At 42.2% G+C, this 25103-nt stretch overlaps 1 protein-coding gene across 1 annotated transcript in view; it reads right to left on the reverse strand.

The window, feature by feature from the left end:
• Positions 1-25103, reverse strand: part of adgra2 (adhesion G protein-coupled receptor A2) — a 67709-nt gene that overhangs the window by 17240 nt on the left and 25366 nt on the right. The window contains exons 2-13 of the mRNA XM_066714456.1: positions 20182-20253; positions 5414-5485; positions 5140-5211; positions 4528-4599; positions 4043-4206; positions 3491-3704; positions 2685-2849; positions 2160-2358; positions 1875-2024; positions 1291-1452; positions 983-1186; positions 79-268 (exon numbers count right to left, since the gene is read on the reverse strand). Of these exons, the coding sequence (XP_066570553.1) occupies positions 79-268; positions 983-1186; positions 1291-1452; positions 1875-2024; positions 2160-2358; positions 2685-2849; positions 3491-3704; positions 4043-4206; positions 4528-4599; positions 5140-5211; positions 5414-5485; positions 20182-20253 (1736 nt within the window). The remainder of the gene's footprint in view (positions 1-78; positions 269-982; positions 1187-1290; positions 1453-1874; positions 2025-2159; positions 2359-2684; positions 2850-3490; positions 3705-4042; positions 4207-4527; positions 4600-5139; positions 5212-5413; positions 5486-20181; positions 20254-25103) is intronic.

Genomic DNA, 25103 nt, shown 5'->3' on the forward strand with positions numbered 1-25103 from the left:
GATAATGTGTTGGGCTATAAATCTGTGTTGCTGGTGCACACTGTGGCAGAGTGTGAGGGTGCAGGGTGCTGTTCATACCCAGGCCAGAAAAGACGACTGGGGTGTTAACGCTGCGGCGCCGGCTCTGCTCTTTCAGAGTACTGCCATTGCCTGAAACCGGGAAGAAGCGGCCGCTGCGAAATGCCAGGAACTGCAGCTTACAGTGAGGGGGGGCATCGACCAGGACCTGAGATGGGGGCACTGACACTGAGGCCAAGGCTACACTGTTCTGCAGTCGGAGAGAGAGGAGACGGGGGAGAGATGGAGAGAGAGAGGAGAGATGGAGAGAGAGAGGGAGAGAATGTGAGATCTTAAAATCTACACTTGTCTAGTGACTGTAGAATTCAAATTTCTTAGAACACATCCGAGACAACCATTTTATACATAAACAAATATTATTTTTTACTGCAGCACAGGAAGTAGTAATTCACTTATCTTCCATTAAACCAATTAAACACTGGTAAAGTGGTCTGACATTTCTTTGGAGGTGTTTGAGGTTATTAACATCTTGAGTTATGAAGATTCTGCCTCATCTGCTTCATTCCACATGGAATAGCATAATGGACTATAATGATGTTCAGTAGTGCTAATGCTGGTCTATGTAATGACTTGGTAAAATTCCCCCGTGTTCTTCATAATTTGTGGCAATCAGCTTATTTTCTTAATGTTCTCCATGAATTGTATGACTGCAATATTAAAATTATCAATAACATTTGATAATCACCAATTTGTCTCTTTTGACAGTTTTGCAGAGACCATTACAGAGATCTTATTTCAGATCAATAGCCAATCAGAACTAAAGTAGCTAATAGTTGTTCCAAAAAAGAAAGACGCTTAGTACTGTATAGTTGGAGTACAACTGGCTTTTAACCATGAATGATAGGGACTTTACCCTTATTCTAGGGAAAGTGTAACAGATCAAGTTTAATGTCTGGCTGCCTACTTTGAGAGGGAAGGAGTGCAGGGAAGCGTTGTGGATGCCGGTGGTACAGCGGAATCGCAACTGCTGTTCCTGGGGTGGCTCCATGCCCTCTGCCCCACCAAGGGAGCTAACCACCCCTTCACGGCGCTGGTAGGCTGTGCAGGTCAAACCGCTGTAGTGGGATGGTTTGATGAGGTAGGCCTCCATTGCGATGTTCCTGGAGCTCTTTTGGGACACAGGAAAGTCAGACAGTTAGAGACTGAAGGCACACAAATAATTACACCCACCTCAAACTGTGACAAACCAATCAGCTGCTTGCCAGTCCCTACCATGGAGAGGTCCTGAGCGTTGCCATGGAGTTGCAGACGGGCAATGGTCTCCAGGGACTGGACAATGGAGCTGCAGGCCCCATCCTCGCGCTGGGCTCTGGACAGGATCTGCTCGTCCACCTGCATCAGGTTACTGCCCATCTCCACCAGCACCTCAGACAGCTGCCACACACCCAGACAATTGCGGACACACACAGACACACAGGCAGAAAGACAAAATGACGGCCAAAGCCATGAGAGAGAAAGTAGGATAGTAAATTACTAACAGATGAATGAGCAAATGTAGTTCTTAGCATGAAACCTCAGAAAATATTATGTTGCTCATATTCATTTTGGAAAAAGCATCACTAGCTAGAATTACCTGTCCTTCTTTCTTCTAATGTGAATTCTCCCAGCCCATGGAGAGGCCCCTACACGAGCCTGGGCCAGTGTCTGAGCATCCCATCCAAGGTCTAAATCCTCAGGGTGGTATTATAATCAAAGCCATCCCCAACTCCACCTACCCTCTACCTTGTGCTTCTTCATCAATCTCAGCTGTATGAACCTCATATCAGGCATGTCCTCCTTCCCCCACACAGTCTCACCTCTCGGATCTCCCCGACATAGTCCATGAACTTTTCCATCATCTTTGCCACATACAGGACATCCACAGTGTCAGTGAACCCAGAGGCCTCTGCAGTGTAGGTGCGCAGTTGGTGTGCCAGTGTCAGGGCATTGGAGGCATTGAGGGGCATCTGGGGAGCCAGAGAGAGACGTTACCCTATCCATTACTACAGAGGATCTCTGTACCAGACTTTTAAAACATGTTTATAGTTGACGCCTAAAATGATATTGTTCCCAAAGCTGGTGTTTTTTAGGATTTCACTCACCAGGACAAAGGTGTGCAGGACCCGGGTGATGTCGTTTTTGTACAGGCACTTGGTGTAGTCGCCTTCGTCCCAGCGTCCTGAGCGGTTACAGTAGCGTGAGGCCCTCTTCTGCTCGGCACCCCCGCTGATGGTGAGGGCGGGGTGAGGGTACTGCAGGCAGTACTGGTAGGAGGTGATGCCTGCCAGAGTGCGGGGCCACCTGGCAAATGAAGATGGTAATATAGCCCAGTATATATTATAACATATACTTTTTAAATATAGAGATATAATATACTGACAGGAACATCAATACAATCCTAAGTAAAATTAGGTCATAAATGTAATATAGAAGTTTTACAAAAACAGTTTCATTATAAGTCTAAAATGAGGTTAAACACTCAATTATGTCTATAAAGGTGTGTACACCGGGAAAAGGCAAATGGCAGAAGACAAACTCTTATCATGCTGTGAATAATGAATGGAGCTGATCTCTTTCAGTCTCTGCAGCAGGCCTGTTCTGTGTGATTCACGCTGTGCATTCCTCACCTGAACTCCCCGCGGTTGTTTGTGACTTTCTCCTCCGTGCAGAAGGAGGCGCTGTTCTCGAGCACCACAATCTCCACACTGCGGGAGGTGTTTCCGCGGCCTGTGGTCACCATGCACTCCCATTCCCCGCTGGCCTCCACACGCACGTTCCCCAGGATCAGCTCGCTAGGGGGGCATTGATACACACACACATATTTAGCATTGCAGCGGCCATTACTGTGACTGAACTGTCGAGGATTCATGATCCAGCTTGGTGTCGAGTTGAGCACTTCCCTATTCTGTCATTACTACATTCAGCCAGTGGTATCTTTTCCAAAACTGTCATTTTCAAAGGATCGTTATACTTAAATCTGACAGAATCCATTTCCGTTACTAACTAAATTAAACACAACTTCACAGTATGCCACTAACATCAGTGTATGTTTTTTCTCTGCATTCTGTCAATTCACATATAGCCATTAGAAAAAAAAACTGACACAGGGAAGGAAATGCCTGATGACACAAACTAGTAAATGATCAAAGTATAATACCAATAAAAACACTGTTTATGAAGTCAGGCCAATCAATCTTAATTTCATTAGTGCTGCTGTGTGGTGATTTTATTCTAAACACAAATGCTGACAATAATCCAGCGAAACATATCTTAGGATATACAGTACAAATTGAAACCACAGATATAAACAGCTCACGCAAGCTGGATAGGGAGTGCTGACACCAGGGCGCTTTAGCAAAGTCAGCTTGTTTCTGTAAAAGTGGGAGCAGGGAAGTGGGATGAAAACAGGACTGCAGCACAACACTGCCCATACCTGGTAATCAGGGTGCAGTCATGCAGAATGCTGTCCTCCAATTGGATGCCTTGCTCGGCATCGGAGGTCACTGCCTGGCCGTTGTGGCGCCAGTGCAGCGACGTAGTTTTGTCCAGCAGGGCGGCAGTACACTGGAAGGGCAGCCTGTCTCCTTTAAACACCACCTGGCGCAGGGAGGGCAGGAGGGAGAGAGTGTGCAGCTCCAGAGGGCCTTCTGAGACACAGCGAGAGACAGAGAGGGAAACTCTTAATGCAACAATCTTATCCTCACAATTCTTGGAGGTCATCAAGATGCTGTTGTTCTGGAGTTACATGCAGTGGGTGAGGGGGAGCTGGGGGTGTAGGAGTCTGTTTGTTTGAATGTGTTTGAAAGTCCTTTGGAAAAACAATGTATTTTTTTCAGGTCATTAAACTCTTTTCTAGACTCTCAATTTCAGAAAGGCCTGGCTTTGCATGAGGTCTTTGGAATATTTTCTCACAGAGAACTGTACAAGCAGCAATAGTGTGGGGCTTTCCCCCTCTCTCTTCTTCCAGATCTCTGTGTTGACTCACCACAGGTCAGCTGACTCTCTTGAAGGCTGCGCAGTGGCTTGCCCTGGTGGATGCTGGGATAGGCGCACAGCGTATCTTCCGACAGACGGGCAGCACTGGAGCGGAAGAAGCTTGGGACCCATTGCAGACTGCAGTCACAGGACAGGAACTCCGACTCAAAACTCCTAGGGGACACATCGCGAGTATGAGTTGACAAACACCATGTAGACAGACTTTGACTTAAAAAACAAGAAGGGGGATTCTAAAAAAAAAATACAGCATTCTGCTTCTCAATGTGTTGTAACAGCGGTTTATAAGAAGCTATATTTCCATCTTGCAAAAACAGTTTTGAAATGATACACAACACACCAAATGAGGTTGTTTTTTATGGCTGGACAGACAGACAGATATACAGCTCTACTGATCCAATCTGGAACAGGGCAATGAAACATTCTTTAGTTGAGCATCAAGATTTGTTGTGTAAAATCTGTGTCTTTGGTACTCACACAAGCTTGAGTGAAGACAGCTCCTGGAAAAGCCCTGGCTCCAGAGAAGAGAAGATATTTCCAGATAGGTTCCTGTTACACACAGAAGGCAGGCAATGGTTAAGGACTCTTACAATGGTTCCCTGAATACAAAGGCAGTCTATAATGTTGGTTGGGTACCACACACTCACACACATAGATACAAGCTCTATATAACACCACTGCTAGGCTTGGCTGTGCTATAATTTTATATGTCATCTACCCAATCTTTACGATGCATAGAAAACTGATAATATTCTACTTATAGCACAACTTTGCACAGGGCTGATGAGCAGCAGGCTCAAGTGCAAATTGAACAGGAAAGGAACTCACACCTCTAACATGGGTAAAGAGCTAGAAATATCAAACGCTATTGCTGGCAATCAAATGGACCACTGGAGTTCTACCTATTTTACTGTGATGTGTGGTGGCATTTTACTGCACTGGTTTACTGTGCTGCTGTATTCAGTAGTGATAGTGATGTTTGTGATGCTTCTAGTGATAGTGATGATAGTGATGCTTCTTTCCCAGACTGAGAAGCAGACTGGTTACACTGGTTGCTACAGTGAGCTGCTCTGAGAAGCTGGGGCTTACAGTTTGGTGAGGTTGGTGAGGCCCTGGAACATCTCAGCAGTCAAGCAGCCAATGCGGTTATTGGAGAGATCCCTGAAAAAGAGACATAAGAAATCAGAGTGTGTTGTCCCTTTTCCTAGGGATAAAAAGAAGAAAAGGAACAGCACATAAAAAGGAGACAAACAGAAAACATGGCAGGTGTAGATACCATTGGATCTTAATCAGGGCTAATTTGTAGCTGCCATTAAATGACCATGAACATATCTGCATGTGCTGGGATTGTGTGCATACTCACAGTTTCCGGAGCTCAGTCAGACCCTGGAAAGCACCTGGCATTATAGTGCTGATCAGATTGTTCCGCAGGTCCCTGCAGACAGACAGACAGACAGACAGACAATGTGTTAGTAAAGCAAGTCAAGAGAATGTAAGAGAGGTAACAAAATCCATGCAATCTTGTTCACAAAACCTCATCAAGCTTACATTATTTCATAACTCGTGCTGTAGACAGCTGCAGACCTGAATAAAAGCTCATTCTTTCAACGTGTATTCCTCTGCAGACAAAATAAATACATAAACAGAAAGACTGACTTAAATAAACCTCTTTTCAGTTCTCACAAAAGAAAGTGGGGTGCTGACAGATGGACAACTCAAGCACAGGGATGTTCCACTGTAGTCCTAACCCATCCTCTGACCACACATTTGTTTTATTGTTTTCATTTAAGAAATAATTATAAAAAATCTATACAAACAAACTCTGGATTACAGGGATCCCTAAATATTTTCACATGATTGCGGGGCTCCTGGATATATGTGTGGATGATTTCTGATGTCCTCCAGTGGCAAGTGAAAACAAAGACTAAATTAAATGCAGGTGGATTTAGGACAGAAAATTTGCAGCACGAGACCTGGGGATCTGGAATCAACTACTCCGCAATGTTGTCGAACCTGACTCGAGTCCCTTTTGATATGCTTATGGGACTGATTAGCAACCAGTAACCCAATGAGCTAAATGGGCTGTCACCTGTCATCTTCTTTCTGTTCTTAAAACTAAAACCATTCCCTTTGACACAAGCTGAATCTGACCCAGGAAAGGGCTGGTTAGTTTAGCCCTCATAACACACATACTATACCATTATTTAGGATCTGAAATCAGTGTGGGAGGCTCCTTTTTACTGCGGGTTTTACTCTTTCCTCCATAAAGCTTGAGTAACACAAGCCCACCGTAAATATTAATTTCTACAAACTGCCTTTGAAGATCTGATTTCATGCGGTCCCCCCACCAGCCCCATCGCTTCCTCTTCCCTCCGTATACCCCCTCCCTTGGTTTCCGTAGATACACCCATGTGTTAAACCACTCAGATGCTTCCGCCCCACCCACACACCTGCCTGGCAATTAACCCCCAAAAGGCCAGGAAAGATTTTATCGACTAGGTGGGAAAAGCGAGGTTAGAGAAGGGCAAAAGACTAATGTTAATGGCCCCAGTCGCCAAGAAAAAGGAATCTGATCCGATATCCTGCAGTTAACAGCCAAGGTCCACTAAAGATCTTAAAGGGAAAACCACACAAGGTTGTTTTACAAAAAGCAGTTCTGTCAGTACTGGTAATCCGGCAACAATAGCTTCTGAAAAGATTTCACCCTGGCAATTTCTAGGACGCAAAACAGTGTAGCACCGTGTAGCAAAGTGCAGCAAAGTTGTCACTATTTGTATTGATTCTAGTTGGGTAAAATAAAGAAACTGCGATGTGTGTGGGTGTGCTAGGCTTGGTTTGAGCTTAGACCCTTTGCACAAGTCCATTTTCTAGCCTGTGGGAGATGTGCCAGCAAGTGGATCTGCACATAGACCTGTCTGTGTCCAGAAGATGGAGGGGGACGGGGGCATGTGGGGGACAAAGCTGTTGTTTCCTGCCCGGCCGGGCGTAGGGCTCATTATCGTGGTGTTGAAAGGCGGTGCCCAGCCTGTGACTTCCTCCGGCTGCCACACAGCCCCGCGCTGACAGAATCACAGCCACGGCAGACATAGTCTACACGGGAAAGGATGCTCGCCTTCCTCTCGTAAAATCTGCTGTTCAGAAATCCCATACTGCCTTTCCAATCTGCCACCTCCCCTAAGGGGTGTCTTCATTAGCCATCCACCATCTGGGAGTGGGCACACTGGTCTGTGCTTCTTATAAAATGGTCAAGCAAACACCACAAAACAAACAAAATTGATTGTGTTTCTGATTTGGTTCAGGTCAAATCCTCTGATCCAGATTGTGCCAACAGTCTCAGTGACATTGTCAGCTGCTGTCTGGGTTAATTAATGACCAGACAGAGGAAAGGGGATGGATCCTCATCTAGATAAATTCCTTCAGTGGCTGATCTGGCATCCTTGAGGGCTGGGTTGTGTCTGTGACACCTGTGCCTGCCCTTCAGTTGGCACAGATGCCAGAAGAGGAGACTGGTGTTGGCCAATAACTATAAGTCGTTTCTCATATAATTTATTTCATAAATGCTCAGATATGTGTGGTGTTTTCCCTTTTTTAACATCAGAAAGACACTGAGATGTAGTGGAAAGATGTCAATCTCGTTCTGATAGGTTGCAGAGTCATCCAGTATTTAGTTCCAACTTGCCAACGTCTCATTTAAAATTAATTACAATTGCAAGTACACTTTAAATATATTTTAGCACACAAACTGTACTTATGGTACAACTGAATATAGGTAAAGTGTACTTGTCATGGGTGGTCTGTAACACGCCCCCAAATAACCTCCCCAGTTATTATTGAGGAGTGGGGGACCACCCTTCACTATGCAGGTCCATCAAGGATCCCAGTGCATGTAAACAGGCAGGTAAGGAAATTGTATTCTTTATTTCTAAAACAGTAGAGAGCAGCACAATGCAGGGCACAAAGTTTGCAATACCAATCACTCAGAGAAACAGGGGAACTAACTATCTAAACCTAAAACTAATACTAAAATTGCCTTTATTAAAATAATGGGCAATAAAATACCTAAAACCCACCTGTATAAATGGGTAATTGTATGTAAAAAGAATGTTATTTATCGTAATAATTTTAAGTCACCCTGGATAATGTAGTCTTCTAAGAAATAAACTGTTTAAAGGAATCAGGAGATTATGAATTAATAAGTGGTTTAATTAAACAGACTACCTGACCACCTTGTGGTGGGAGGAATGAATTGCAGCCTAAGAACACAAGCCCAGTAAATTGCAGGGCCCTAGTGCTGCCTCCACCTGTTACATTGTTGCAGGAGGGCTTATATAAAAAAAAATACAACAACAAACTCCAAATTAATTGTATTCAAAAGAATGTGAAAGGGCTCCAAAAATATAGCACTTGCAATAAACATTAAGGAAATTAAAAGCATAAGTGGACCACACACATACACATACACACACAGAGTAACACATGCACAGCCAATCACTGCCAGTGCCAGAGCTGTGTGTGCTTTGCTCTCTGAATATCAACAACCCAGCACACATAACCACTCTCTTATCACTGTGCTGGGGAATGTGGAGGAGAGAAGAGTCAACAAAGAGAGAAATGGAGACAGAGAGAGCAGAGAGAAAGTCTGAGAAAATCTTTGGTAGGGAGATATGTAGATGCCCCTCTATTATAATACAAACCACTTTCAACTAAACACTACTAAGCAAATACAAAAACAAGGATGCAAAGCAACAAAGGTTTCTGGACCTTTGTCCTCAAGAGTGTCCTCATCGGGGTGTGCCACACACACGTCTTATTTACAGAAATGACAGTAACACCTGAGATTTGACAACTGATTGATATTAGGAATATGGTTCAAACTTGAACTTGTCATTAAGTAGATGCTTACAGACTAATATAAACTAGGGAGGAAACTACAGCCAGGATTGGTTATATTGGTTGTGTGCTTTGCCATACTTGTGGTAAGTTTATTAAGAGGTATTGTTGCAGGAAAACCTTTGCAAGGAACTGTACATTTGCTTCAACCCTCGGAAAAACGCACTCCAACCTCATGACTTCTCTCACCATTAACTAGCTGCCTGGAGGGGAGGCAAACCACTGGGCCTGGGACTCTCAGAGATGTGAGATTCTTCTCTGACTGATGGTTATATTGACTCTTATAGTTATTATAATTGTCCGTGTTTGATTTCAATCACCACAAGTGCTCTGTGACAACTTGTGAAGGGCACTCTACCAAATAAAATGGATTGCATGATTGAAGGAAGAAGTCAGACTAAATGAAGACTATGCATAGCTGCAGAATGTAGAATTCAGCATTACAGTAGACGTACAACCTCCTCTTTGCTTTTCTTCTGCATCCTTTGCCTTCTACTCTACTCTACTCCTTCAGTGCAAAATTTTCCTCCTTTGTTCCCCAGTGGAGGAAACGATTATCAAAGAACATGAAGGCACCTTAAACTGCACCTGTACAGTTTATGAACTGCTATCTCCAGTGCAGCACTTCTTGACAACAAACAGAATCACTTCTAGCTCTACATGCATACTATTAATGAGTTAGATTATCCAGCCCCTCCAACAGCACTTTAATTTAATGTGATAACTTCCATTTCATTAGAGATGTAAATGGTATAAAGCCCTCTGTTTCACTGCAGCAGTCAGATGTGTTTTGTAGTTAACAAGCTAACAATATAAAAAGTAATTACATCTGGGAAAAGGCAGTTTTATTACAGTAATTACCGTGCACCAAAATCAGTTTTGTAATTGAAGTGCCGTTTTGCTTTGGTTTTAATTTGACTCAATTGTTGTATTTTCATTAGGAGTGGACTGCTGTAGGGTGTTCATGGGATGCTGTGCAGGGCGTGCATTACTGTCATTATGAAGGTGACTGAGGCATAATATCTGTGAGCTGGAGAGCAGGGAGCCAGCGTTCGTCTCATTATCACAAGACTGGGATTCGAGAATTTCCGGTTTCACTCCATTAAAAGGGGCTTTTAAAAACAGAGGGGGCATAACATTTGCACTATGCTTTTTTATGTGAGGCATCCTGCATATTTAAATATGAAACGGAGCCACTGGTTGGTTGGTTCGTTGGGGGGGGTGTTTTTATCTGGCACCTCTGTCCCAGAGGAGCTCGGCGGAGCCCCATTTTTGAGCTGCGTGTCATTTCCTGTCTCCTTGTCGGCTCCAGAGCAGGGAGCAGGGGCCCTCTCTCTCTCGCTCACTCGTTTATTTTTACGGTTTCCTCTCTCTCTCAAATTTTTTTATTTTTCCAGCTCTGGCTGGGGAAGGGCTATGCTCCGAGCAGAATCAACTCTGTGTAATTAGTACTCCCCCCCAAGGCTCTCACAATGGGGGCTCTGTACAAGTGCCCCCCCTCCCCCAAAACAGGAAAGCAGGAACTGCCTCGCGCTTGTTTTTCTACCCATTTCCTGCTTTCCTGCCCCTACTCAGATTATTTTCTTTATTTTTTTTGGGTTCCCTAAGATTAACTCCCTAATCCGGACCGAAGCACTCTCTCTGGAAACAGCAGCCACTACTCAAAATATGAGAGTTAGAGACTGACTTAGAACCATAAGTGCATAGGAAAATAATGCCAATCAATTAATCTTGCTGATTAGGTAGCTGGAAACTGATTAAGAAATAAATGACTTTCTTGGACTGAAGGGTCCTAGAGAATCGATTGCCTGGGGTAATTAGTTCCAGACCCCTGCAGCTCTCTGTGTAAAGGAGTGTGTCTCTTTTCAGTTCTATCCTGCACTAAATTTCCACCTGGCTCCTCAGGGTCTAATTTTCTTGTTGATCTTGAAGAGGTCCCCGGGGCCGACCTTGTCCGGATAATGAATATGTCAGTCAGATCTGTTCCTAATCTTTCGTGTTCAAGACTACAGAGTTTGGGTTCCCTTAACTTGTGCATGTCTGACATGTCTTTATGTGCAAGGGTTGCAATACTAAGCCTAGCTGTCCATGAATGATGACATTCCAAAAACAGGTTTAAATCGAAATAGACATATGTCCATTCAAAATAAATAAACCCTATAGAAGCCTTAAAAGGTACAAGGCCTGAAACAAAGCTGGCTCTGATTAATTGCCTTCAGGACACAGAGGCCAAAACATAATTCCCATCAGCAGAAAAACAGAAGCAATCACTGATTTCCATAAAATCTGAATTTCACAACCACGAGATGCAGCTTACTCTCATACTTTGGCGTTGTTTGTTTCTGCCGTTGATTGTGTTATTTCACAATTACCACGGCTCTAGCGCTGGGGCTCCTGCTGGCACTCACCGCTGAACTGGCACAGCTGGCACATCTCGGAGACGCCAGGTTTGATTGCGGCGTTCTTTTGCCGACGCCTGACCCGCAGCCTCTTGGCGACGGCCTGACTAACCGTTCCTAATTCCAGGCACGGTGGCTTGCAGCTGCAGTTCACTGATACCCATCTCGTTTCAAACTTTCCATGAGTCAGCACTGGTGTCTGCTCAGAATAAGGGAGGACCAGTCTCGTTCCAAGGCAGCTCTCAGAGAACGTTAGTGCTGGCTTAATTATATATTTCTTAATGTAAATAACTTTGTGGCCAAGATGGGTGCCACCCTCTAGTTGCAGCTCTTCATTAGATAACTGATGTAATTATTTGCAGAATTGAGGACAAATGGATCACTTTTTCTCACATCTTAAACTGAAGTGTGACAGGTTAAAGAGAGCTATACATTATTCTGGATTATAACCCTCTATTGGTCTAGCTCCCTCAAAATACATGTCAGAATTACCTGTTGAATTTCCTGACTTTCCTGATTTCCTGAATTTCCTGATTTCCAGGCAAGAATAGAATTTAGAATTTGATCTGAGGTCTCCAAACTGACTTCTGAAAAGAGACAGGGTCTTCCCATTTTTATTTCAACACAGCTTTTTTTAAATGTCATATCTGAAGCAAGGAAGCAGATATTGGAGACAACTAGGTTTTGGTGATACAACAAGTGTGGAAATCTGCAACCAAACTACAAAATGTAAAATGATTATTCTTACTGAATCAATGGCGGAAGTGAGACAGATGAACACAAGATTGAAGATTGAATTAGCCTGTTACGGCTACTTATAGTTTATAAGTCACAGTATTGGTCAACCTGACACTGACACAGGAACACAGCAATGTAGAATGTATAGGGTCATTTTTCTGAACATCACGGGGGTAGTAAATCATCTCTTTCCAAATGCAATTAGGAGAAAGAAATGACATACAGTGTCTTTCAGAAAATATTAGGATAACACACAAATTCAAATAAAACAACTGTTCGCAATGCATTTAAGAGAGCCAAAGCCTTCCCTTTGCAAGTGTTTTATAGGTAGCTGGAATAATCCTGTATTTTCCTACTGGGCTCCCATGTCTAGTGCTGAAAGATAAGTTGGTCTTTTCCTGATTTAAGATGTATTAAGCCCAGTGGTGTTCTGTGGCACAGGTCAGGACTCTATGAACCACTGTGTTACACGCTTTGTAGCATGGGGAATTATGCTGTGGGTTTTCCATCAACACTGGCTCTACTCACAATGTCAGAATATGTCACAATACCACTGATCATGGTGCCCTTCACAAAAATAATCTCTACATAGCACATGACCTCTCTGGTACAATCCTTTACCAGCAGAGGGATGCGTGTCCCATTTATTCTGGTAATGTGCATTTGGCAATTGTTGTAAATCACCCAATGGAAATATTGCAATAAAAAATAAAATATTATCAAAATGCATTAGTACTAACCTCTGTCAGACTGTTTTAAAAACAAAACACTATTCCATTTCTATTTGGCTTCTCCATTAACCCACAGCTTTTTAGAAGGGCACATTCAATTGTTGGACAATAAAAGGGAAAGTGACATTACAATGTACCCTTAGTAATCATTGCTTAATGGCATATGGACAAAACTTGAACGAGTGAGCGAGAAAGAAAGAGAGAAGGACCCAGGAGGTAAAGAGGGTAAGAGAGAGATTAAGAGAGGAGGATGGGGGGGCAGAGACAGTGAGAGAGGGAAGGAGGTTGGGAGAGAAACAGACAAAATCAAGGGAGAAAGAGAGAGAGAAAGTGGGTAGTAGAGTGGTGGAGAGAAAGGGAAAGAAAAGAAGTGGGATGGAGAGAACAGTGGCTTTTTATGTGTCTGAGTGTGTGTGTGTGTGTGTGAGAGAGAGAGAGAAAGTGTGCTTGTAGTTTCGCTAACCCGATGCCACGGCAAAGCCCAGCTCCCAATCCAAACACTCCCCTTCCTTCAGTTTATCTCACAGACACATCTGGAGACTATCAACCTACCCCCCCCCCCCCCGCTTTTCCTTCACACACTCACAATGTTAACCCCTTACTCACCCTATCCCACCCCCACCCCCCCACCATCGAAACACCACATTCAAACACAACAAAGTCCCTCTCACAGGAATTCTAAAGCAACCCCATTAAATACAATTCAGCTGATCACACAAAATCGTGTTTCATTTGAAAGAAAAAAAAAATCCCCTGTTCCAGGTCATAGAGTTATTCCACAGAGAACGAGAATGTCTCTTCATATTTTTTTGGAGGTACCGTGTAATTATATCGCCAGCCCCCGTTTCCACAGTAAGTCTATGCCAGGGCAGCTGACTATAAAGTGATGGAGCCTCTTGCTGTTGTTGGATTTACTTTAAAAGTAAATGAAGTAAAAGAAACATTCAGACTTGCCAAGGTAATTCCCTTACCTTCCTTGGAAACAATGTTGATTTGATCAGACTTAAAATAATTTTTTTTAAAAAAGACTTATGTTTTACATTAAAAGAGTATTTTATATTTTATATAGTCTGCATTCCCTAGGTATATTCACATGTCCTACTTTATTATAAAAGATTAGCTCTGTTGTTGCTTTTGCTTATGTTGCTGCAACCTCTTATGAAAATATGTAACAGTATTTATTTATTTAGCTTATTTACTTATTTTTGGGGGGAGGGCAATGGTGCACAAAGCTCCACATACTATTACTTGAAGTGTTTGAGAGACATGCACCTTCCAAACGCATACTTTTTGTCTCTTCAAGGAGGCTTTTCAGATTATTATTTATTTCACAGCTTCACAGCATTCTAAGCGCACAGGATGTGCAGCAGTTCAGAAATGTATTTAATTAAATTAATTTATAAGGTAAAATAAACAGATAAAACCAGACTTGTGTTTAATGTTACTCATGCAGCATGCAGTCTTCAGCACTGAAAGTATACTCCTAATCTCGTTTCAATTATCTACAGTACATCGTATCGTGCTATGCAAACTATTGCACTTTCATCTGTAATATGTAACTTCCCCTACAAAGATCCAGTGTATTTGGAAAGGATGTTAAACCTTGTTTGAAGCCAAATAAAAATAAGAATCTTACATACAATAGTGTAACAATAAGTAGGGGAGTCTAATAAAACACAGGTTGAAGCATAAAGCTAATGCTACTAGTTACACAGTGGAGCACAATTACAGCGATACAGTGTGGCCAACCACTACGAATAAGGTGCAAGTTTACACAACACTGTGAGTGTGCTTGAACAATAAGCATGTACTGCTTCTGATCAGAAGTGGGGAGTGTGGAGTAGTGAAGTGTTGGTAATGGCAGCTTGTAGATTTCAAGAGAGACAGATGTCTAAGATCACAGGATCTGCAGGTGCAGTGCAAGGACTTCACACTTCAAGGCTATTGCAGGGTTAACTACACAGTCTTCATGATCAGAGAAACAATTATGTTATAAATCATTGCCCTGCCAATCACAGAGCAACATTTTCAAGAATTCCTACACCTCTTTTCTTGTGTATAAATATCATCCTGTGCAGAGAATTGTCAGGATTTAAAAAGTCTTAAGTTACCAACAACGTTTCAGGACACTTAAATACTAGTGGTGCCACTTTCACAGGATGTGCAATTGTTTTTAATAAAAAATGTTACGTTAAACTATCATGAAAACACAACATATATAGGCTGCTGTAGGCCAGTTACAGTGGATCCTGGACAAAAACATTGTTAGATGGAGAGAAGGGGGTTGACCGACGAGAGATGTCATTGTGCAGCCAAAACCAACATGATGAGATCTCTTATATAAAAGAGACATCCTTTAACATGCCCTATTAACAGTATATGAACTCAGACTTACGTGGCAAAAATCCTTGGACTTGGACACAGCTGCAACAGCATAACCCTCGTTTTGTCAGGTCTTCATTGGCTCCCAGTGGTTCACAGAATAGACTACAAGATACGTTTGCTTACTTTGAAGTCACTGCATGGTCTAGCACCTTCTTACTTGGCCTAAATTCAGACAGCACTATATCCCTAATGGAGAATTACACTCTGCTGATGCAAAACTGTACCTTCTTTCATAATGGTTTCCTTTGGTGCATGATCCTTTCAATGCTACACTCCCAAACTTTGGAAATCTCTCCCTCATGATGAAAGGAGTATATTTGCCTATATCTCTATTTAAACTCAGAGAAAATACTATTTTGTTTGACAAGTCCTATAACCAGTTTACAGATCACATCTATACATCAGCCTCCATTAGAATCACGTGGCATCACAATGAAGGCCCAGATGAATAAAGAACTGTATGCTGAAGTCCAACCAAGGGGTGAGATCCAGCTCCAGTTTTGAACAAACACATCTCCTACCAGCCTGGCTGTAGGAATGAGGGGGGGCAGTATTCAGACATTCAATTTATGGACATGAGGAATTTTCTAGACAGGCCAGATTTTAGAACTTGTTTTGGATTTGCCCATGTGACACTGAGCTCACTCACAAAAAGGGTCCTGGGATATTTATTGCCAACAGCCTGGACAGGACCCTGGATTAACCTCTCATACTATAGACTACACCTTCAGCTGTACTGTGCCTCCTGAGCTGAACTCTAGAGTGGCCTATTGGATGACAGAATATAAATCACCTAAGCAAGCAGGAATGGTGCACACCAACTATGCCAGATTACATAAACTCAGTATACATTAGGTCTCTCTAACGTTATCATTTTTGTTATTCACCATTAATTTGGCTGACGTCTATTAAAGGTTCCTTTCAGTTAATAGTAAAAAGGTGTTTTTTTTTTTTCGTTTTTTTAAAGTGGAATGTTGGAGACTGTCTGGTAACTGTCAAAAGTTATACAGCACAGTATTAAACAGTGATGTAACACACTGTTGGATGCAACAGCTGCCCAATGCAATAGGTTACAGGGAGAAGCCAAAATACACAGGAAGACCCAGTACGCAGCACCAGAAATGGCCAATCACAGCAGCCGGGTTACAATACAATAGGGTTGAAGAGCTGAGAGAAAACAATCATTCAGACCCATTCATTCTCATATGGAATACAGTGCATGGCCTCCTGTCTAATGCACACACCCCATTAGAATACCTATCTTACACAATCGGCACCAGAACATCAGTAATGCACATATCCATTGTAGACGCAGTATAAATACCCACACAAAGTATTACAAATCTCACTTGGATACAGACAGACCATCAGCACCTCATGCAGAACACAATTCTAGCAACAGTGGACAAAAAACATGCAGCTATATTATAAAAGAAGGCCAAAGGGGATCAAAGACCAATGGGCTGCCCAAAACCAAGCCAAGCAAAGAAGGCCAAATGTGTAGCTCCATGTTTTGAGACCTTTCTTGTATTACAATTGCTGTCACTCTGCTCCCACTCTCCACTTGAGCACAGACCCAGCCCCAGCCCTGGTTACGGTACACCTCACAAACACCCCCGACACCCCACTCCTCGGCTCAACCCCCCCGCCCCCCCTGCCCTGCTCCCCAGCCTGGCGCAGTAATTACAGCCCCTGTGCCCTCCTTGTCCCGTGTCCCAGTGAGCTGCAAAGGCCGTCTGGACACGAGCCAGGCCCCTCTACTCATTATTCTCATTAGCGCGCCTCAAATCAGCGCCGGACAGGCCGCTGGGATCTGTCCACAACTCGTTAGGGTCGCTGCTCATTAGAGGCCAGCCTCATTAGGGTTTGAGGCGGCGCTAGTTGTTGTTGTGCCCGAGTGAGAGAGGGCCAAGAAGGGGTTAATGTTTGACATCGAGCGAAGCCCCCTGGAATCAGTCATAGGCAATGTTGGCAGAAGCCCGTGAAGGGTTTGCAGACACACAAAGTGGGGACAAGTTCATGACACACAAGGTGCAGTCTGTGTTGCGAGTGTAGACACATGGTGGAGACCATGGTAGTTCTACTTGTAATTGGGGTTGCCCTTACCAAGAAAAGCAAACAAAGCAAAAACAGAGTTTGCAATTTTGAATGTTTTGCCATGCTGGGGGGATTACTGTATGCTCACGTTTGGTGGATTTTCGTATTTTTGGTGAATCACCTGATAGATTGTGTGAATCGGCCATTTAAATCGGGCACAAAAAATAATGTTTCTCTTTGTTTTAATTACTTGCTTCCATATGAAAAGTTTTTTATGTGATATTCAACAGAGGCTTTTCTAGGCACGGTGTGGTAAAATACCGCAACGAATGAAAAACAGAGGAAATATACAACTTGTCAAAGCATTGGCAAAGGGCTTTTAAAGACATGGTTTAAGCTTTCAGCCTGTATAAACGTCGACTGCTGCAATATTCCTGCTGGTCTTTAAGTAATGAAGGAATAAAATCAAAAAACTATATGGCAACTTTATACAGTATTTAAGGGTACATTTTCTTTTCTATTATAAATGTAGATCATAGAAAAAATTTCTTATAATTAGCCACATTTACTGCAATTATGTTAATGTTGTAGCTATTTCTCAGACTGGTATTTTCAGTACTAACTGTAATGGTCTTACATTGGTACTTATGAGCATTTTAGTTTTAGTTTAGCATAATAATGTCTACATTACCATCTTTCTAACTGTGTACCAATTTCCAATTAATTAAAGTGTATCCCAATCATATATACAAACACTGGTTTCTGATATATGTAAGTCATCAATAAGTGTTACATTTTATTTGTATGCATGACCCTGTTTGACTAGTCAGTTTGACTAGTAATAAAGTGCATGATTCTGATCCTCACTCCCTTGTCACAGGACTAGTGTGTGGAAGAGTATTGAATTTCAGCTTCAATGATCAAGTCCAAAAAAATGAACTAGCACAAAACCAATAACTGCACCAAAACCTGCTGAAATTCTACCAAAACAGAAATGGTTGGTGTGGGACTTAGTGGGTTAAAGGTTACGGATCAGTCCAGCTAAGTTAAGAAGAAAAAAAGTAGATCTATAAGAAGCCCTTTTCATAACAGACTGGTTGAGCCCTGACAGAGTACTGTGTCCTTGGCCCCTGTATGATTTATAACATGTCTATCAGTGTGACTGGGGCCCCCACCCCCAGCTGAGAGACAGGGCTGTGTGTATATCTCTGATCCCCCTCCCCTGCTCGGCCTGGCTGCACTGCCCTCCTCCCGCTGCCTTTACCAGTGTCCTGGGGATCAGAGCCTGTTAGTGGGGAGGCTCTGGTTACACGGTTAAACCCCCCCCCCATCCCCAACAGGACCCCAGGGGGTCATCTGGGATTGGAAAATATAGCTGGTCTTTAAAATCAAAACACATCTCGTCTTACATCAAAAACAAACGTTACATTTGGCCACCCTTATAAAAGATTACCATATTAAATCTGCCTGGATCAGCTCAGTGGGTTGTTTGCCAGGCTTATACCTTTCTTTTCCCTCCTTTACCACTATCTGCACATGGATACCATGCTTTTGCCTCCCTGTATATCAGCAGGCTTTTTCCATGCTAACAGTTATTTAGTATGTAGGAAACACATCATCAGATTCCAAATGGATGAGAAATGAATGGATTCAGAGGAGATAACTTATAAACAGGAGTATGAATTATCTCTTTGCCAGTTGCTAGGAGAATAAATGTTTGATTCTTGGAAGAACGCAGAGAAACCATACACAGCGTAGGAATGAGCCTTAGACTCACCTGACAGACATTCTGTAGCAACTAAAGGACTGCGACCCTACAAGCAAACTTAAAATGCTAACAAATGGACAACAATGCATGTTTGCATGCAATCTGAGCAATAACAGCACACTGAATACTACCGCCCCCCGAAATGATTCAATAACCAAGGCTGATGTCCAAAGAGACTCTGAAGAATGAGGGTATAGCTGGAGAATATTTACGTGAAGCAAATAATGACGGCTGGGCTATTGGCCTTGCCATTTCACCAGCACTGCAGTCACAGGCAGACTTCTTCTTTTGATTATCCTCTTATCTCGTGTTATAAGCCGGGACTGCCTGATAAAGACTGATGACCGTGTAATTATGTGATCTTTTCCGCATAACTCTGTGATAGGAGTTAAATGTTTCATCCTCCCATTTGGCCAGCCTCCCACTCCGCAGTGCAATAACAGAATCCAGCAGATCCAAGAGATATGGTGTTCTCCCGGGCTCACGGCGTTATGCTCAACAGGAAAACGGAGTCCTCTGCATACTCTCATGCTCAGGTCAATGGAGAGAGTGTTGGGCCATAGATGGGCAGTTGGTGAGCTTGGCCAACTTTGCTATCCATTAAGTCTGGATCACTGATAGTTGGGTACTTCTATTCCAGATTGTCCACAATTCTACCTACTTTCACTAAATTGTGTTTATTACATTGCACCTCACTAGAGAAGACTGGATCGGGGCCACAGGAATCCCCAAGAGTAATGAGATCTTAATACTGCTGACCACACTGAGCCAACATTGGCCCAATGAGTCAGTGTTCCAGTTGTCAGCATAAGACCATAAGATCATATTTAATGATACATTTCCTCAATGTATTCTTTTTTATTTGTATTCCCAGCAATTAACCTGTTTCACTGTTGCTCTTAAGGACCAGAGTAAAGAATCAAGAGGTAGTTTTAACCTCAAACTGCTCTAAAAGGTGCATTTAAATAAAATACACAAGTCAAATCTTTCAGTTAAAAAATAATAATTGTTAAAAGCCAATTTTTTTATATTGTAATATGTAGCCTTTTTCATAAAAGGAATCAGGAGAGCATTTGGTAAACTTGTTGATGATCTGTTATTGCATTTCAGTATCATTTCTTTAATAATATGATAGAATGAAATTGTGCATTCACCAGAATAAATCACTAAATAGATCACTTACAGTTTCTCAAGGGCAGGAAGGCCGAGGAAGGATCCATTCTTCAGCACACGGATCCGGTTAGAACTCAGAATCCTGTCGGAGAAAAAACGAGGATCAGAACCACCCAGGCACACAAACAAGGTCCAGTTATTCTCAGGACACTCCCCCTTATGCAACATACTAACCACACAGCACCAACGTTGGCTCAACATCATACACTATGTCACATTTCTCAGCTGGAACAAGATGGAGCAATGACTGTGTGCCAGGACTGTGAAATGACCTTAGTACAACATCCCTGCCATACACATAGAGTCAACAGGGGGCATCGCTGCTAGGGATCTGAATTTGGAGTTTCACTTTTATGTCTGTGCTGCACTGTATCATTGTCCCTCATTGGCTACAACACAGACAGTCATTCCAGCTCATTCTGCAATGCCAGAAACCATTAATACTGGAATTCACATTTCTTATAATTTGTTACAACTTTGACATCAACTCCCATGTGGCTGTACATCATGAAATAGTAGCACAGTAAGTTACACAGTAAAGCACAAATTCTAGACATGATACATGGGGCATCCACAGCAAATAAAGTGCAAGAATACACTAAAATGCACTTACACAAGGAATCAAAAGCACAAATACAAGGTACAATATGGGCACTACCCATATGCAATACTTGTAAATGTACAATATATATATATTTTTCCTAAGTGATAATATAAATATATAAACATTTTCAAAATATGAGTTTTCCAAATGGGTAAAGTCCAACATGACACAGAACCACCTATACTGAAAAAAATATGAAGTCAAATAAGAAATAACTCACTGTAACTTTGACACATTTGCTAATGAACTAAATTGTTTCTGAAATCTGTCATTTTATACCTTGTGCGGTGTATGTGACATTGTTTAGGAAGTGATTATGATATTACACAGGGTCAATGACAGTTTTCAATGACACAGACAGCTGCTGACGTGACTGTCCAGGCAACACTGGCCTGTCAGAGCTTCCACTGTTTCTCTTCAAACCATAATTCTGATAAGCAAACTCATAGGGTCTCAACATCAAAGGAAAAACATCCAGATCAAGCTCAGCACAGCCCTGCCAAGATTAGTATCCTTCCCCCCCAGGTTGATCAGCTTGCTTGATCGCACTCTAATCAAGGCAACTAAGAGATGTCCCCAGTCCTGCTGCAGCTGCAGTTTTCAATCTGCCCTCCAGACCGGCCCATGCTGGATCTGTGTGGGTAAATAGCTGATAGTTGCATCGTGCATAGTGCAATTAGAGATACTGCCTTCTGTTTAACCTCATTCAAAAAGCAGAGTGCAGAGGGCTATGTATTTCTGAGGCTGAATATATAATGATACTGTACTGTACCTTGAATGTAACCAAAAACAACTGTTTTTATCAAACTGCATAACCCTGATCATAATGGCTTCTCTCCTTGGTAGTCATTCTCAGTTTAAAAATGTATAAATGTATAAACTGAGAACTGAGAACCCCAATTATAATCTGTGGCCAGCATGACTGGCTTTAAATATATTGTTTTAGTTATTTTAATATAATCTGAAACATGAATCCTCATGCTTTTATGCTGTAGGCCTATTGTGATCCCCTGACTGTGTAAAATGCCTTGAGATGGTAATAACCATACAAAGGTGATATATAAAATACAATTATTTGAGCCACTGTGTCATTTCACGGTCCAGCTGGATTTGAATGTGATGTAATGGTTCCCACGTGTACTTGATCGAAGCCACTCACTTGAAGCGTGACTGTTTATGGTGAAAACTTGCTGACCACACAGCGGCAGCACTCTTAAGCGGCAGATATGTTTCACTTTAAATACGGTATTCCCATAGACAGATAATCATGGTATTCATTCCATTTCTGTTAATCCCATTACAAATGCATGCTATCTCATCCTTCTCTAACATAAGGAAAATGATGATTGTATCTTTGTATGGCATAAGTCAAGCTTATTCAATCATGGAGAAAACATGGAAACATATAATTAAGCGTTTTGATAGAGTCATTTAGTGTCTGGTTACAGTGCTAACAAACGTGGGTTAAAACATAGTACAATGAATAAAGTTTCCATTTAAACATTTATCAGCGGAATTCAGCAGAGGTTGGAATGCAACAGTGGAGTGTCCAGATCTTGCATTTTGGGGCTGGTCTAACAGAAGAATGAAAGGTGGCAAACTGTCTTTAGGCCTTATATTAACTCTCTGTCTCTCTATGGGAATCCAGTGGCCACAGTACAGTAGTTAGCAAATTTAAAAGTAAAACCCCAAGCTCAAAAATAAAAGGGAAACCACAAATAAAATATATGACTGACTGACTGCCCATGCATTCCACTGCATTCTCCTCTCAAACAATTTCACACAGCTCCAGGATGACGGCACTTCAGCCAATCAGGTCATTGAGGGTGGGACAGCACATGGCCCTCCCAAACAATAAAGTCCCTTCTATTTACCATTTGAAGTTCTGTGTTTCCTTTTCTCTTTAGGGAATTTCCTGTTTTGAAAACTGAATGACATGTATGGCAAATTCAAATATAAACAAACAAAATAGAAGCGCCCTTTTTTGACAGTTATCTAGAATGTCCAGTTATTATGCTATGATTTAATAGGTATGGAAAGTGAAAAGTACAAAACAAACTGGGGTGTTCCAAGGCGTTTGCATACAAACTGGTCTAACATTGTTTGTTTGAGCTGGGGGGGGCTCATCCCCGGCGACAGACTCTGCATCACTAACGCTGTCCCCTGCCAGACCCCCCCAACCCCCACCCAACTTCCCTTGTCCCCTTCCCGCAAGACCCGGGCCTGAAATTGGCTGCAAATTCTGTTTGTGAAGGGAAGTGTGTTTTTAATCGGCACTCTAGAACACAGTGCTGCAATTTTTATTTTTATTTTTTCATATGAGCTAACTGCTAAACAGCCCCCTGTCCCAGTCCACCAGATTTAAGGTCAAAGAAGAGCACCCGCTCCCTGTATCCTATCGAACCTAATCTATAACAACAATAATCACATCATCCCCTTCTGTTCTGAGCTTGTGTATTGGTTTTCAGCCTGTGTGAGTAGTCTTTAAAGAACAGTACCGTTGGAAAACAGAAACCTAATACAGTTTTCTCTTCATTTCGCTGACATCACCTTCTCCTATAATGTTCTCCTCTTGGAGGAAGGAATTAAATCTGTCTGAGATGTAGAATTCTGCTGTTGTTGTTTATGTAAGTGTGTAGGGCCGACTGCCACTTACTGCCCCCACCTCTTCAAAGATATATGAAGACCAATAGGTTTCTATAGCAACCAGTAAAGCTGGAAGGCTGTGATCTATCAATCAGTGATGCTAACCCTCAGTTATCCCCCTTAATATACACTGGAAACACTGATGTAACAAGAGACTCCTCCAGTCCTTCATTTCTTTGTAAATTCACTTCTGCTTTCACATTTAACACATTCAGGGACGTATTCAGGTAAATAAACATACGAAATGCAATCAATGAAGTTGAATGCAACACACAGTGCCACACGTCCTAACCAGTGGCAGCCATAGCAGTAGGAAAGAACAGGCATTGGTTATAAAAGTATTATTTGCCTATTAATGTGTATTAAAGTGTTAAAGATTTATGCATTCTGTGTCTTAAGTGATTTCCGGAGTTCGACAACACCATTAGAAGGTAAATCCCATGCGATTAACATACCATTAAAATCTTTCAGTTCCACTTAAACTTTAATAACCTGCTCATAAAAAAATTGTATTATTTCCATACCGCCTCAAATCAGTTGTGTAACACTTCTGTCAATTTGCCACTGTTCTTAACCAATGCTTCATTGAGCCAGTATATATATTTTAACAGTGTAGAGTGAAACTCAAGCAGCAATTTCTACTTAACCCTTTCCCAGTTCTTGGGCATAGTTTTGGTCTTAGACAGTGGCACAAACCTGATTGGAGCCTGAGATTGTCAAAGAGTAGGCGCCAATGATACTGCTAGGAAGAGGACTGCAAGTATAATTCAATACAGCCCCAGTTAATTCACTGGAATTGAATACACAAAACACAGAACTCGGCAGTACATTAGACATCTAAGGCTAATCCAATAGACCTTGGTAATAGTGCTGATAATAATATGTATTGTAGGCCTAGTTAAACAGCTGGGTTCAGTGCTGTCAATATAACCCAATATTGTCTAGAATAGGGTTCTGGCGACCAAAGCAGCAGTTAATTCAATACAGATATGGAGATCTAGATTTCTCATCATCAGATCAACAGATTTTTAAGAGATGGGGTTGTTTGCTATGAGATTGTCTGGGGATTGCATGGTGAGACTGGGATACTGCACCTAGCTGTATAACTGTATAAATTAAATATGCTGTATAAACTAAAAAAGTTAGAATTATGGAGACACTTAGAATTTGAACTGCACTCCTACTAAAAAAGGAAACACAGAAAATGTTAAATGCGCCACTCCAAGCTGCTTCTCAGTAAACAGACCAAAATAGGTAATGGTCCCGCCAGGCCAAACAGGAAATCCAGCCAATTAGCTGTTTACTCAGGGCACAGCCAGCACAGGTCAGAGGTTGCAGAGAGAACACTTCCTGGATAGTGATCTGAGAGCTAGTATTGTGCAGAAGACTGAGAAAGAGATGAAGAGGAGTAGGGGAGGGGGAGGGCAATTCAATGCACCCCATTGCAGAAGACCCAGCACTATATCAGAGTTGAGAGGGCTAGCTAATTTGATTAAAAGCTGGTCTATAGATAAGTGAAGTTTGAGGAGCAGCTACATCAATAGAGTCTCTAACAGAAAACTCAGCTTTGTCCTAAGGACATGACAACATTCAGTATGGCAACGTATACTAAATGCTGCACTAGTAAACTCGGGACTGTCCTGCACACTAGCTAATTGAATAACACCGACATAGAAAAGTAC

The sequence above is a fragment of the Amia ocellicauda genome, chromosome 9 (genome assembly GCF_036373705.1).
Source record: "Amia ocellicauda isolate fAmiCal2 chromosome 9, fAmiCal2.hap1, whole genome shotgun sequence".
Taxonomy (NCBI): Eukaryota; Metazoa; Chordata; class Actinopteri; order Amiiformes; family Amiidae; genus Amia; species Amia ocellicauda.